At 37.8% G+C, this 14608-nt stretch overlaps 1 protein-coding gene across 10 annotated transcripts in view; it reads left to right on the plus strand.

The window, feature by feature from the left end:
- Positions 1-14608, plus strand: part of PEX5L (peroxisomal biogenesis factor 5 like) — a 239956-nt gene that overhangs the window by 143021 nt on the left and 82327 nt on the right. For 9 of the 10 annotated variants that reach the window (XM_004382311.2, XM_004382307.1, XM_004382313.2 and 6 more), the window contains one exon: positions 10348-10459. In XM_004382311.2, coding sequence (XP_004382368.1) covers positions 10348-10459 — 112 coding nt within the window. Of the gene's footprint in view, positions 1-9594; positions 9667-10347; positions 10460-14608 lie in introns of those variants that run through there. The other variant, XM_012557254.2, reaches the window with a different exon arrangement.

Consider the following 14608-nt stretch of genomic DNA (forward strand, 5'->3'; position numbering starts at 1 on the left):
AAACATATGTTCCAGGTCTCTTCTTGTAAAGGGACTCTTTTTTATTTCCAAAAAATTGACCTTTGTTCTTCTAACTATCTGCCTCCATCCCTTAGATCTTGATAATTATTTAATTTTTGTGTCTGGCAAAGATAAAAAGAGCAACGTCCTCGATTGGAAGAACATTCTCAAGGCTACTACTTGGGTTTCTGTTACCAACTCTAAATAACTGGTTTAATTACACACTCCTGCCTGCTTTAGTGTTAATATTACCCAAGCTGTAAATAGTAAGATCTTTTCATTTCTCCATGAATAGGTTCACATTTTGTAAGTCTATCCATCCTATCAGGAAAATATTTGTAGTCATTTGGTTGACATTTAGACCACGTCAGAGAGTTGAAAGCTATTGCATGGCTATCCCTTCACAAGATCTGTTGGGACCCATATAGAGAAACTGGGTCGGGGGTTGGAACCATTATTACTGTTAACTCGTAGGATGTTAATTCTGTGGATTTGCAGAGTTACCAGGACAAAACTCTGCTAATGATTCAGTTGTTGTTGGTTTTTTAAATAGATTGAATCAGTTAACTGCATTTTGATATTATTAATGAACTTCTTTCACAGTATGATCACTGTTTTGATGGGCTTTGCACAAAGTTCTGAAATTGTGTAGGACTAACAAAGCCACAAACAAGTAGTTCAATGACCACATTATGAATGAAAGCTTCTATAACAAATGACACTTTAAATTAAAAACATCACAAATAGTAAAGGAAATTTTTAAATGCACAAAGATACCTATATCTTGTATTAAAAGCATATTTGGGTTTTTATTCATATAGGGACAAAAAAATCTTAGAAATTTTCTATTATGTTAATGAGGTAAAAAGACAGTATTCTGTTAGAAAATGTTTAATCATTATTGCAAGCATAGGATGTTTATAGTCTATTTTAATCTATTAGCTTCAATGTTTTAACTTTTTACATTGGTCTTTAAGTACCAAAATACTTAAAAATAATAACAGAATATTTTACACTAAAATAACAGTTTAAGATGATCAATCTGAAGTGTAAAATTATGGAATATGGATTACTATCCTTTATAGATCTTGCTTTAACATTTAAAATGTATTTTGGTTTGGTGTTCTTAGTGATATAAGTTGTTATCACAAACATTTAGCTCTATATTTTTTAATAAAACACCTAAATAATGTTTCTTTAAGGGTAAATAAACTTATATTTAAGTCACAAAACAATCAATGTAAACATACACTGGAATCTAAGTTGCAGACAGTATTTAAAAGCAAAATACACTCCTTTCATCTTGGTTAAATTGTCCCCTGTAACTTAGATAATATAATAATTTAGTTTTTTAATATTGAAAATAGAGAAATTCAAGTTGAGCTAAAGCGAATGTATTTTCAGATAAGGTTTGAAGAGCTAGATGGTATAATACGCGTTTGTTCGACACGAAACACAGTGTTGAGGTAACATGAAAACCACTTCCGTCATGTGCTGGCTAGTATTGACCACGCCCACTGACCGGTCCGAGTAAGTCCTGAGTAAATTGAAGGCATTCGAGTGAATATTTCATTCACTACCTATGATTATAAAAACAAAAAACAAACCCCTGCCCTCAAGTCGATTCCAACTCATAGCAACCCTATAGGACAGGGTAGAACTGCCCCATAAAGTTTCCAAGGAAGCAGCCAGTAGATTTGCACTGCCGACCTTTTTGTTGGCAGCCGAGCTTTTAACCACTGTGCCACCAGGGCACCTGTGATCACAGGGAGAATATAAAGATTGGATAATCTGTTGAATTCTGATTGATGAGAAGTCCACACATGCAGGCTGTCACTTATCTTCTTACTTCTGATATGTTTCCTTTAGTTCCCACGTTTATTGACTACTTAAGATTTTCTCTCAAAATCTCCATATTTGACTTTCCGATTTAAAATCCCTGAGGCGGTGGCAGAGTTATGTCTTGAAGTGTCACAGCCTCCCATTTGCATTGGTCCATGTCTTTCTTCCAAGTATTGGATGGGGTGAGGCTGACCTGGGTTTTTATTTCAATTTTCCTCAATTAGGCATTCACTCCTTGCAATCTTGACTTCTTGGTAGAAGCCTTGACACTCTTACATTTGGAAATGTTCCTTTAGGTTTCACTAGATTTCCAAACATCTGAGATAGATGACATTGGGAGAAAAGAAACTTGGCTATGTAATTTGAAAACTACCAGGAAATTGATAAACATTTCTGAAAACCGTTGACCTCTCTATGAATTGATCAAACCCAGTATAAAATTGAGGATGTCCATGCAGTCATTCTTTTGTACAATTCACCATTCAGTGTTGTTGTTGCTAGGTGCCATCAAGTTGATCCCAATTCATAGCGACCCCATGTACAACAGAATGAAATACTGCCTGGTTCTGCGAGAGCCTCACAATTAATGATGTATTTGAGCCCATCATTGCAGCCACTGTGTCAATTCATCTTATTGAGGGTCTTCCTCTCTTTTGCTGGCCCTCTATTTTACCAGGCATGATGTCTTCTCCAGGGACTGGTCTCTTCTGATAACATATCCAAAGTATGGGGAGACGAAGTCACACCATCCTCCCTTCTGAGGAGCATTCTGGCTGTACTTTTTTGAAGACAGATTTGTTCGTTCTTCTGGCAGTTCATGGTATATTCAGTATTCTTCACCAATACTATGATTCAACGGTGTCAATTCTTCTTTGGTCTTCCTTATTCATTGTCCAGCTTTCACATGCATATGATTCCAACTCATAGCGACCCTATAGGACCGAGTAGAACTGCCCCGTAGGGTTTCCAAGGAGCAGCTGGTAGATGGATTCCAACTGCCGATTTTTTGATTAGCAGCCTGAACTCTTAACCACTGACCCACCATATGAGGTGATTGAAAATACCACAGCTTGAGTCAGGGGGACCTTAGACGTCAAAGTGACGTCTTTGTTTTTTAACACTGTAAAGAGGTCTTTTGCAGCAGATTTGCCCAGTGCAATGTGTTGTTTGATTTCTTGACTGCTGTTACCATGGGTGTTGATTGTGGATCCAAGTAAAATGAAATCCTTCACAACTTCAACATTTTTTTTTCCATTTAAATGTTGCTTATTTGTCCAGTTGTGAGAATTTTTGTTTTCTTTATGTTGAGGTGTAATCCATACTGAAGGCTGTAGTCTTTGATCTTCATCAGTAAGTGCTTCAAGTTTTCTTTGCTTTCAGCAAGCAAAGTTGTGTCACCTGCATATTGAAGGTTGTTAGTGAGTCTTCCTCCAGTCCTGGTGACATGTTCCTCTTCATATAGCCCAGCTTCTTGGATTATTTGCTCAGCATACAGATTGAATAAGTGTGGTGAAACGATGCAACCCTGATGCACACCTTTCCTGATTTTAAACCCCACAGTATCCCCTTGTTCTGTTCGAACACTGCCTCTTGATCTTTGTACAAGTTCCACATGAGCACAATTAAGTGTTCTGGAATTGCCATTCTTCACGACGTTATCCATAATTTGTTATGATCTACACAATCAAATGCCTTGCATAGTCAATAAAACACAGGTAAACATCTCTCTAGTATTCTCTGCTTTCAGCCAGGATCCATCTGACATTAGCCATGATATTTCTCATTCCATGTTTTCTTCTGAATCAGCTTGAATTTCTGGCAGTTCCTGTGGATGTACTGATGCAACCGTTTTTTAATTATCTTCAGCAAAATTTTATTTGGGTGTAATATTAATGACATCATTCGACAATTTCCACGTTCTGTTGGATCACCTTTCTTTGGAATGAGCACAAATATGGATCTCTTCCAGTCGGTTGACCAGGTAGCTGTATTCCGAATTTCTTGGCGTAGAGGAGTTAGCGCTTCCAGCATTACATCCTTTTGTTGAAACATCTCAATTGGTATTCCGTCAATTCCTGGATACTTGTTTTTCACCAATGCCTTCAGTGCGGCTTGGACTTCTTCCTTCAGTACCATTGGTCTTGATCATATACTGCCTTCTGAAACGGTTGAACATTGACCAATTCTTTTTGATGCAGTGACTCTGTGTATTCCTTCCATCTTCTTTGGATGCTTTCTGTGTCGTTCAATATTTTACCCATAGAATTCTTCAGTATTGCAACTTGAAGCTTGATATTTTTCTTCAGTTCTTTCAGCTTGAGAAATGCCAAGTGTGTTCTTCCCTTTTGGCTTTCTGACTCCAAGTCTTTGCACATTTTATTATAATACTTTGTCTTCTTGAGCTGCCCTTTGAAATCTTCTGTTCAACTCTTTTACTTCATCATTTCTTCCTTTCTCTTTAGCTACTCTGCATTCAAGAACAAGTTTCAGAATCTCTTCCGACATCCATTTTGGATTTCCACTTTTATTTTATCCATTTTTATTTCTTTCCTATATTTTTAATGAACTTTTGCTTTCTTCATGGATGATGTCCTTGATGTCATTCCATAACTCATCTGGTCTTTGGTCATTAGTGTTCAGTGCATCAAATCTATTCTTGAGATGATCTCTAAAATTCAGGTAGGATATACGCAAGGTCATACTTCGGCTCTCATGGACTTGTTTTAATTTTCTTCAGCTTCCATTTGAACTTGCATGTGAACAATTGATGATCTGTTCTGCAGTCGGACTCTGGCCTTGTTCTTACTGATGATACTGAGCTTTTCCATCATCTCTTACCACAGATGTAGTCGATTTGATTCCTGTGTATTCCCTCTGGTGAGGTACACATGTATAGTTGCCATTTATATTGTTGAAGAAAGGTATTTCAAATGAATAATAAGTCATTGGTCTTGTAAAATTCTATCATGTGATTTCCAGTATCGTTTCTATCACCAAGGCCATATTTTCCAACTACCAATCCTTCTTTGTTTCCAACTCTTGCATTTCAATCACCAGTAATTATCAGTGCATCTTGATTGCATGTTTGATCAATTTCAGACTGCAAAGTTGGTAAAAACCTTCAATTTCTTCATCTCTGGCATTAGTGGGTGGTGGGTAAATTTGAATAATAGTCATATACAACTGGTCTTCCTTGTAGGCATATGGATATTATCCTATCACTGACAGCATTGTACTTCAGGATAGATCTTGAAATCTTCTTTTCGACAATGAATGCGATGTCATTCCTCTTCCATTTGTCATTCCCGGCATAGTAGACCATATGATTGTCCAATTCAAAACGGCCAATACCACTCTATTTCAGCTCACTAATGCCCAGGATATCAATCTTCAGGCATTTCATTTTTGACAACTTCCAATTTTCCTAGATTCATACTTTGTACATTCCATGTTCAGATTATTAACAGATGTTTACGGCTGTTTCTTCTCATTTTGAGTCATGCCACATCAGCAAATGAAGGTCTCGAAAGCTTTACTCCATCCACATTATTAAGATCAACTCTACTTTGAGGAGACAGCTCTTCCTCAGTCATATTTTGAGTGCCTTCCAACCTGAGGGGCTCATCTTCTGGTGCTATACCAGGAAATGTTCCACTGCTATTCATAATCATTCAGTTAGACTGTATAAAATCAGTCTACACTTTTAAACTGCTACCAGGGGATACAAAAATTAATTGGGTGAGGTCTCTACCCTCAGATAGGTCATAGTTTAGTGGGAGGGAATAAGATGAGACTAAGGTTATAATACTGGCTAAAGCATGAAATCATGGAGGTGCTGTAAGAAGGCAGTTGTTGCCTAGTGCTGGAGAAGGTTCCCAGACAATGTGCTGGTTGAACTGGGACTTGTAGGAGAAATAAGGATCTGTCATCATCAAAGGACTTTTGAGATGATCCTAATATTGAGAAGAGGGCAGAAGAGGATAAGAAATGGAAATAAAAAATGTAGACAAATTGAGACAAAGGCCTAGCAACTAATGAAGGGGGTAATTTAACTCGGTTATGATCATCTGACTGGAACAAAATTGTAATTACTCCAATGCAGTTATTCCAAAAACTGGAAACCATTGACTCACTTTTTATTATTTTTATAAGATTAGTGTATCCTTGACCCAAAGAATAAAGGAATCTCATCAAGTACTCTCAAACTAACGGAAATAATTCTAAGAGAAAGTCAATAAGCCTAATTCTACCAATGAGTAAGGAAAGAATAAATTACATATGATTTAGAAGTGACATTTAGGGGACTACCAGGAACACTCAGTTCAGTTTGAATTGTTTCTTTGTTACTCTGTGACCGAAAAGATTTATTTTTTTTCAAGTCACCATGAGAGAAAAACCATAAACTTGTTTGAAATTGAGGAGGGGGCCGTCGAAAAAAAGCTATTCTTACTTGTAAAGATAAAAATAAAACAAGATTGAGTATGACTGAAATAATGATTCCTCAATTCATCTGAGGGAGCCCTGGTGGCACAGTGGTTAAGCATTCGGCTGCTAACCAAGACTGAATGCAGTTCAAATTGGACTGTATGAGATAGAGATTTTTATGTCTTCAGTTTCTGTAAAGTCACTGTTCCACTTGGTAGCCATTTACTGAACACCTTTCATAGTAGACATTCTATTCAGAGTTGTGAAGAATAAATATGAGTAAGACACAGCTTTTTACCTCAGAGCTTATATGAAAATATTTTTTTATATCTTCGTAGTATCTCCTGTTTCATCTTCCATCTCTCCATCAAAAGCAAAAACCTTTCAGTTCCCAGAGTACCTTTTCATGCTATCCATAATCTGGCACGTCATCTTCTTCACCCCTGAGCCCTGCCACTATCTCCCTCTCTACGCCAGAGTATTTCCAACAACCAAACTGTGCTCCAACTTGAAAAACACTGACTCTTTTCTTTGTTTCTGTGGAAGGAAGCCACAGGAAGAGCTTAGTTATAGGACCTGGACAGCCATAACAACTCCATCAGTTCAAGTACGAACTAGTCAGAAACAAGGCAGTAGGCAAGGAGGGGACACAGACCCAATGAGGCAGAGTCTCAGGAGAAGCCTGGAGAGGCCACGCCTTAGTCCTGGTCTCTCTGGGAACGACTTCTTCCTCTGGCATTCCTTTCTTCCTCTGCTGAGAAGATCTGAGACTGCTAGGGGTGCTTTGTCCATAAATAAGTCTGAAATTTGAATGAGGAGGGAGACTCCCAAAAACATCCTGTTACCTTGGATAAAGCAGACTTGCCTGAAAGTACAGGGTCTCTCAGTTGATTCTGCCTTTTCCTTCACTTTTCCATTTAGACATTTATATGGACAAAGTTCTTATTTTCTAGAATTCTTTTATCGAATTTAGACTGTAGCTTTTCAGAGTATACAACTAAAATTTTCCACAGAAATCTAATACCCTGAGAAACGGTCTTTTGAAATTATAAGTAATTTAGGTCTATTCTACACATCTATTCACAAAGTTGTGATTTAGGAATAAATTATTAGTCTTTTTTTAACAATGGAATTTACTTTTTCAAGATAAAGAAAGACTGTAAGAGGATTTTTCATAGAATACAACTATAATTTATATAATAATTGATATTTCTCAATATCATGTCTAAGAGGACTCAGTTATTCTTAGTTTTCTGTCAGTAAATCAGACTTTCTTTTCAGAAAAATACGGCTATCAAAGAGATAGTCATGACATCATAGATGCATATTCATACTTTTAAAGTCACAGTTGAATTGGTTGTGTTAATCTTTGCACCTTATATACCAAAGCCGATGGGTAAGACCTTGAGCCAGAAGTTAGTAGTCAGATTGCACTGCTGTTAAATGCAAGCCTATCACAATCACATCGGTGAGGATAGCTTGGTGCCATCTGTGATGGTGACCTTTGTCTTCCAAGAATGTCTCAGCACAGCAGAATTCAGGTCTCACTGACAGCCACAGGTATGTCACAGCCTGAAGATGAGCATTGTTTGCAAAGTTAGGATCATGCCATTATGGTAAAGTCACACAAGATGGGTTCACTACACCAAACACACATGATTAAAAGGGCCAGTTCTACCAGGAAATATACAGTGACATGTGGGTCTTTTGGAAACTGTTTCATATGCACAGTTTGTACATGAACTAACTGTAAACAAGGTACAGATTCTGGAACACTAATCACATAGCTCACGGAGCATTTACCTTCTTCAGAACAGCTCACTGAATCACACAGCTCACGGAGCATTTACCTTCTTCAGAACAGCTCACCGAATCATTGACATTTAGCCAATTCTTCATTGTCTATTATATTCTGTACCAGTGCTTTCAACTACATTTTCAGATAATAAAATTGACTTTTATACCAGAAAATATTATAAATCTGTCCTAACCTCAAATACACCATGACATCTACAAAAATTCAAATATATTTTATCTCAAAAACCTGGGAGTCTCATAGTCCCTCAACATTCAAAATGTTTCAGTATCATTGGGATAGGTGATACTCAAGAATGTTAGAATTCAGAAAACAAAATGAAAAAGACTTGGAAGTTAATTTATGAGTTAAAGGAGCATGCTTAAAAAAAAAAAAAAAAAAAAAGGTTAAGACCAAAACAGACCTTGGATAATTTGATCTCTAGAGAAATCTGTGAGGCTGTAAATATGGACTATAGTAGACACTAAAACTCACAATTAAAGAACTGTTTATCCTTGGAACTTGAACACTAAAACAAAAGGGACATTTTCAAAGCTTATCCCTCAATAAAGTCCACAGATTAATATGTATGAAAATGAAATCGCCAACTTTCTGTCAAAATCTTAAACTATAGTAGAGATCTAAGATTTATCCATGTTTATATAATAACATGAGTATGTCAAAATACCAAATGTGCCTCTTGGTTGCCAGTCCCCAAATGACCACTAAATGCTTCCCTATTTCTCTTTCAGAAATAATAGAATTGCATTTTTTTCTTCTCACATTTACAACTATTTAGGTGCCTTGCCATCTTGCATAAGCTCTAAGCTTTAATACCACTGACATTGTGCCAAAGAAACAGTGAAGTGAAAGTGAGTGGAGTCATATAAAATATTTTGATTTGGTAATACTCCAAAACATTTCATTTGTTATTTTGTCTCTTAAAATAAAGCATTGCAAATAAGTGTTTAAAAATCTAGAAAGTTTTAGACACATCGTATTCTTAAAAAGCACAAATAGAAAACTAGATAACTAAGCTCATTTTAAAAAAAAAAAAAACTAATATAAAAACTCCCTCCCAAACTAAGACAATTAAGGATTAACCGCTTGTGTAACGTGAGTGTATTTGTTTTCCTTTAACCATGAGCAAACCTAGATTCAAAGAGGTGCAGAACAGCTGAGTAGATAGTTGGTTACCACTGACCGTTAGACACCAACTCAGAATCCAGCTGTAACATGTCTGAAATTAGAAAACAAGCCAGTGGGAAAATACAAACGAATTTACAGACATCTGTTTTACATACAGATTTTCACAAACTTGTCTCCTGGACACCTGCACAGTTAACCTAATCTTTTCTGCTTTCCCAAAATAATATTTATTATGCACTCCAAAGCATTCCAAGGAACTGGCAGGCTGTGGACCTGTAGGTGACCTGAGCTTTTTAGGAAGGAGAAAAGGACAGTGTTCACCCATACACATAGGGTGGTCTGTGTATACAGAGCACAGAGCCACTGACTGACCAGTGCTGATCAGTGCTGACCAGACACGTCAGCTCCGAGTCAGAAGCCACTGTTCCAGGTCTCAGTAGGAGTTTTTTGTCCAAGTGAGGTGCGGTATTGACCCTTAGCAACTATGATTCAATAGCCGCCATCTTCCACATACTGAAATTAGAGACTAATTCTAAAACTATTCTAGAAGGGGGAAAAAAAGGCTTGAGCATTAAAGCTGAAGTTGGCTGCACCAAAACTCTATGGATAGTGCTAAAAGCTCATTCCCTACCCCTTGGTTTTTTTTCTTTCTTGCCCCCACTCTATTTATTTAATTACAGGCAGTACCCGGGTTACAACGAGATCTGTTCCTAAGTCTGTCTTTAAGCTGAGTTTGTAGGTCAGTTGGGACAAGTACATATGGTTCTTTTTTAGCGTCAGTAGAACGTTTGTCTTAGTATACAGTATATAGTTTACCTTTCTGTGCTTGTCAAACACTTAACAAACACTTCCAAACAGTGCAATCTTTTCATGATGTCACGAAGTAGTGCGTGAGTTCATTATTATGAACCATTGTATGTATTTACTCAAATGTTTACTATAATGGGCTTTATGACAGTCCATTCTTAAGTACGAGTTGTCCGTAAGTCGGACGTTCGTAACCCGGGGACTGCCTGTATTTATTTCCTTTTTTTGATAGGCTTGCTCTTCTCATTTTGTTGCAAGGCTGCATTTTATTTCTTCTGATTCTGCAGTGTAACAAAAGCCCTTTGACGCCTGTGTTCATTTGTTCTCAGCTGGTGAATGAGCAGCAGGAAAGCAGGCCCCTCCTGAGCCCCTCCATCGATGACTTCCTCTGTGAGACCAAATCAGAGGCAACAGCAAGGCCAGTAACGTCCAATACAGCCGGTAATTCTTTCACTTTTAACTGCCCCTCAAGTGGAGTTAATTTTAACTACAATAAAAATTTTTGTTTTCTTCCCACGGTACATTTTCAGTGGGGAATAATCTTTACAACCAAATGAAACTTTACAGCACATACTATTCAGCCAGAAAAAATAAATCACTGTTCATTATATACGAAACCACAGTGTATACGGCCCAGCCAATTTTCCTGAACATAAGTGTACCACTACTAGCAATGCGTCGACTTTCAGGGCGTATTTTCATATTTACTTCTTCGCCTCTCAAGTCACATCACATTAAGAAAACAGATGCATCTATTTCAGAGTTAGGATTTTCAAGTTCTGGCTGATAGCCTAATTATTTCCAGAAATATTTTGTGTGACAAAAGTTCAGTAAAATAAAACCATGAAAGTTCCCTTCACGTGGATTGAAATGACAATCAAAATGTCCTAGACCTTTTTCACTGTTAACTGCCATCAAGTCAGCCCCCGACTCATGGCAACTCCAGGCACAAAGGGGTCAGATCATTGGGATTTCATTGGTTGATTTTTTGGAAATGATCACCAGGCCTTTCTTTCTAGTCCATCTTGGTCTAGAAGCTTCACTGAAACCTGTTCAGCATCATAGCGACACACAAGACTCCACTGACAGATGGGTGGTGGCTGCACTTGAGGTGCGTTGGCCGGGAATCAAACCCAGGTCTCCCCCATGGAAGACTGGAAGTCTGCCACTGAGCCACCCTTACCCCCACCCCCGACCCTTAGGATAGATAGCATAAAGCCAGTTTCATTTTCAGTCATGTAAATGTGTTACTTATCCCCTCTTACAACAATTTATTTGAGCATTCTTTTGGAATCAAGCATGCACACCAGTAAATCATCCTCTGGCACAGTGCCTGGCACACATAGGCACTCAATAAGTATCATCCAATGAGTAAATAAGGCTGCCTCTGGTATGAATCACACCTTCATCAGATGCTGCCTTTCTGCATGATTTCATTCAGTCAACATTCACATTCAAAGGCATGTCATTCAAATAAGAATGAAATAATGATTCTCTGAATAGAAGAGCAAAGCTTATGCTGGATGTGCAGGACAGAATTTAACAGAAAAAGAAGTCACGTACTACCTCGTGAAATCTGTTTCATTTTGCCGTTGTGGTCTCAACTTGGTGTTAACGTGTGTACTTTCATTATACTTCTAAGTAAGTAACGAAAATTGAAGGAGAAGGGAATTGTGATTTTTTTTTTTTTTTTTAAATGCTAAAGCTTACAACTACAAGAGTAACTAACATAGATACAAACACTGTATGTGGGAACGTAGTCTAAGATTCTGGGGTCAAACTTCATGAGTTCACATCCCAGCTCTGCCACTTAGTTGCTCTGTGTCCTTGGACAGCTTGCTTAATTAAGCCTAGGCTTCCTCATATATCTAATAATAGTAAGATCTATATCTCATACAGGAGTCCTTGGTGGCGCAGAAGGTTAAGTGCTCACTACTAACCAAAATGTTGGCGGTTTGAACCCACCCAGAGGCGCCTTGGGAGATAGGCCTGGCAATCTGCTTCTGAAAGGTCACAGCTTTGAAAACCCTGTGGAGCAGTTCTATTCTGCACACATGGGGTCTCCATGAGCTGGAACCGATCAACAACAACATATCTCATAGGCGACTTGGGAAGATTGAACGAAGTAATCTCTGTAAGTGTTTAACAGAGCATAAGCTTTAGCTGACGTTACCATTACTGCTAGATATCAGATGAAAACAATGTTGCCAACACTTTTCTTTCAAATTCGTTAACTTTTTTACATCACACCCAAGCAACCATTTTCTATATTCGACTATCGCTTTCAGTAATCAAGCAAATAAAATTGTAGTTGGTACATTTTAGGCAAAAAACTAAAGTTCAGATACCATCAGGGCAGATTCATCCCTCTGATCTATGAAACTGGAGCTCACCCCTTTGAAACCGTAGAACTACCCCCAGAAAAATACAGAGAAGCCTTGTTTCTCTAACTGCAGACAAACTGGGCTCCTGGTGGGTCCATGAGAACTGGATGCACTGAGAAGTTCCCATGGTTCAAAGAAGAAGCCACAAAGGATTGAAGTTCCTCAGGTCTTCATTCCAGTACCGTCTGCACTTCCCAGTTCTCACTGATGCCAAAACTAAGTCACTTAGGAAGGACCCATCCTTGGGAAGAGCAGCATAAGATTCAACTCAAAAGCTACTTTTTGTCTTGACTCTTCAAACATATAAAAGAGAGACCTGTGAAATATTTCGAAAAAATCGAAAGAATGTGTAATTTCTTGTGACCCAGTGTAGACGGCATTGTCCTCCTAAGTAAGGGGTCTGGTTAAATGATGTTCTCAGACTGTGTGGTTCTCTTTTCTCATCCTTGCCCTTCAGTGTAGCTGGATGCATAGGTTTTTATCCTGAAGGAAGACGCTTGTTTGATGTGTTATTTAACCTTAAAAATATGTTTCAAGGCAAAACATTATAATTTTTTAAATCTCTAAGGAATACAGATCTTATATAAGAAATATCTTTTCCAAGAATCAGTCAAATGATTTTTTTTTCCTCTACTAACCTTAGAAGAACATGTTCATCTTCTGCTTCATTCCCCACCTCATCCCCAAATCCAAACCAAACCTGTCGCCATATATTCAATACCAACTGATTTTGCTCTGTAACCATGTTACAAAATAAAACTTCTCTATAGGGTTTTCTTGGCTATAATCTTTACGTAAGCAGATGGCCAGGCTTTCCTTTTGTGGTACTGCGGCAGGTTTGAACCACAAACTGTTAGCGCCACCTAGAGAAGTTCTAAATTATAATTTTTTTCTGAAGTGTTTCAATTTATATTTTTTACTTTCTTCTTATTTCTACTTTAGAACTAACTTCTTGTCATCCAGTGATGATATCTTTCAAGTTGGCCATATAAGAATGTTTTCCATTTTTTGCCATTAATATCCTACATTCTCTTGAATTTGGCTTCGATCCAGGTAGACAGCTACGTAATTCCTTTGGCCCTCTCAGATTGTAACCCTAGTAGTAGTAGCTCAACCAAATTAATTGCTAATATCTTTGATTTTAAAATGGTAAATAAGTGTATATTATACACGGATTCACTTATCAAATGTTCTACAATTAACTAGTAGATATTTTAAGGTACCAGTTGTATTATTAGACAACTAATTACTATAAGAATAACTTGTTGCTCTGTGATCTCTTAACAAACTCGAATACATTTCAAAGCACAAGACAGACTCTTTTTCCAAGAAATACCAGATCCTCGGCTTACACCTATTGATGTACATCATCTGAGAGTATTTTCTCCATAAACTTGAACCATTCGGTGAAGAATTACTACAGAAGAAACATTTTGCATGGTTCAGAGAAATTTATTCTTACTCCTTGACATCTAGGGGAAGAGTTCCCTCAACAAAGTTCACCATCCTGCCATAGCCACCTAACAAAATAGCACAACTGCAAAATTAGCATAATATTTACAAAATACATTCTTTGAAACCCAAATAGCCATGAGCCCAGTGGTATACCTCTTGAGAGAAGGGTTAGAAATACCTCCAGAATGTGGATAGTAGTTTTAATTACATATTCCAGGAAAAAGGAGAAGACTGATTAAATTATTTAAGTCCAATTTATTTGACATCACTGACAAAATTCTGCCTAAAGGACTTTGCTTTGTAACTACTATATTAGAGAGTATTGACTATGTTTTCTGGAATGCCAGGGTAACTTACAAAACAGAACAAAGTCCCATCGGCTCCTTGAGCCATAGTCACTGACTGAACCAGTTAAGGTCACACCTTGTTCTGTCCTGTGTGGCCATTCCATCTAGATTTACTGCTTTGGAGAAATTCACTAAAAATCCAAAGCTCATTACACAGTAGTGGTATTAATAGCATTGCACTTTTCAAAGTATCAAAACAGGGCTTCATAATACCTGTTGCCGTGGAGTCAATTCCTACTCACAGCGACCCTGTAGGACAGAGTAGAACTGCCCCGTAGAGTTTCCAAGGCTGTAAATCTTTACAAAAGCAGACTGCCACATCGTTCTCCCATGGAGCTGCTGGTGGGTTCGAACCACTGACCTTTCGGTAGCAGCCAAGTGCCCCCAAGGCGCTATTTTAGTCT

The sequence above is a fragment of the Trichechus manatus genome, unplaced genomic scaffold, assembly GCF_000243295.1.
Source record: "Trichechus manatus latirostris isolate Lorelei unplaced genomic scaffold, TriManLat1.0 scaffold00092, whole genome shotgun sequence".
NCBI classification, from domain to species: domain Eukaryota; kingdom Metazoa; phylum Chordata; class Mammalia; order Sirenia; family Trichechidae; genus Trichechus; species Trichechus manatus.